Source organism: Chiloscyllium plagiosum, chromosome 33, assembly GCF_004010195.1.
Source record: "Chiloscyllium plagiosum isolate BGI_BamShark_2017 chromosome 33, ASM401019v2, whole genome shotgun sequence".
Taxonomy (NCBI): domain Eukaryota; kingdom Metazoa; phylum Chordata; class Chondrichthyes; order Orectolobiformes; family Hemiscylliidae; genus Chiloscyllium; species Chiloscyllium plagiosum.
Window position 1 is genome coordinate 13,144,753 of NC_057742.1, and position 719 is coordinate 13,145,471.

At 46.7% G+C, this 719-nt stretch overlaps 1 protein-coding gene across 3 annotated transcripts in view; it reads left to right on the forward strand.

The window, feature by feature from the left end:
• The window catches only part of LOC122539669 (heat shock protein 30C-like), a 4,452-nt gene extending 3,739 nt beyond the window's left edge, over positions 1 to 713 (forward strand). The window contains exon 2 of one of the 3 annotated variants that reach the window (XM_043674664.1): positions 32 to 713. In XM_043674664.1, coding sequence (XP_043530599.1) covers positions 32 to 606 — 575 coding nt within the window. In that variant the 3' untranslated portion in view covers positions 607 to 713. Of the gene's footprint in view, positions 1 to 6 lie in introns of all 3 variants that reach the window. The other 2 variants (XM_043674662.1, XM_043674663.1) reach the window with 2 other exon arrangements.
• Positions 714 to 719: the final 6 nt, after the last annotated feature.

Below are 719 nucleotides of genomic sequence, written 5' to 3' on the forward strand. Positions count from 1 at the left end.
GGGGAAATACCAGGAACTCGAGACAACAAATCTGATGCTAATGGAGAAGGTAAAAGACAATCCGAGGACAAGGATGGAGATGGCTTTTCTGTGTCCCTGAATGTCCAGCACTTCTCCCCAGAAGACCTGAGGGTGAAAGTAATTGGAAGAAAAGTGCTGGTGACAGGAAAACACGAGAAGAAATGTGATGATGGCAGCGGCTGTTACAGCTACAAATATGAAGAGTTCAGGAGAGAATTCCAGCTGCCAGAGGATGTCGATGCTGAAGCTCTTCGATGCTGTTTGTCACAGGACGGTCGGTTAAAGGTTCAAGCCCCGCCCCTGGCACTGCCAGCTGTGAATGAACAGACTGTCCCCATCAACATCACCTCGGAGACAACAACCACTCCTCGGCTCAATCCTGACCAAGAGGCAGAGGAACTGGAGAATGGGAAGGATGTGGTGAACAAGAAAGCTGAAGAACAGATGAACCGTCATAAGACCATAAGACAAAGGAGCAGAAGTAAGTCCTTTCGGCCCATCGAGTCCACGCCGCCATTCAATCATGGCGATGGGCATTTCAACTCCACTTACCTGCATTCTCCCCGTATGGCTTTGTTACAATGAACTGATGACATTGTAATAATTGTTCAAAAGCAGCAATGAATTTCTGTGAATGTCAGATAAAGAGATATTGCTGTCCAGTTAATAGTTTTCAACTTGGAAACCTGTACACTGCT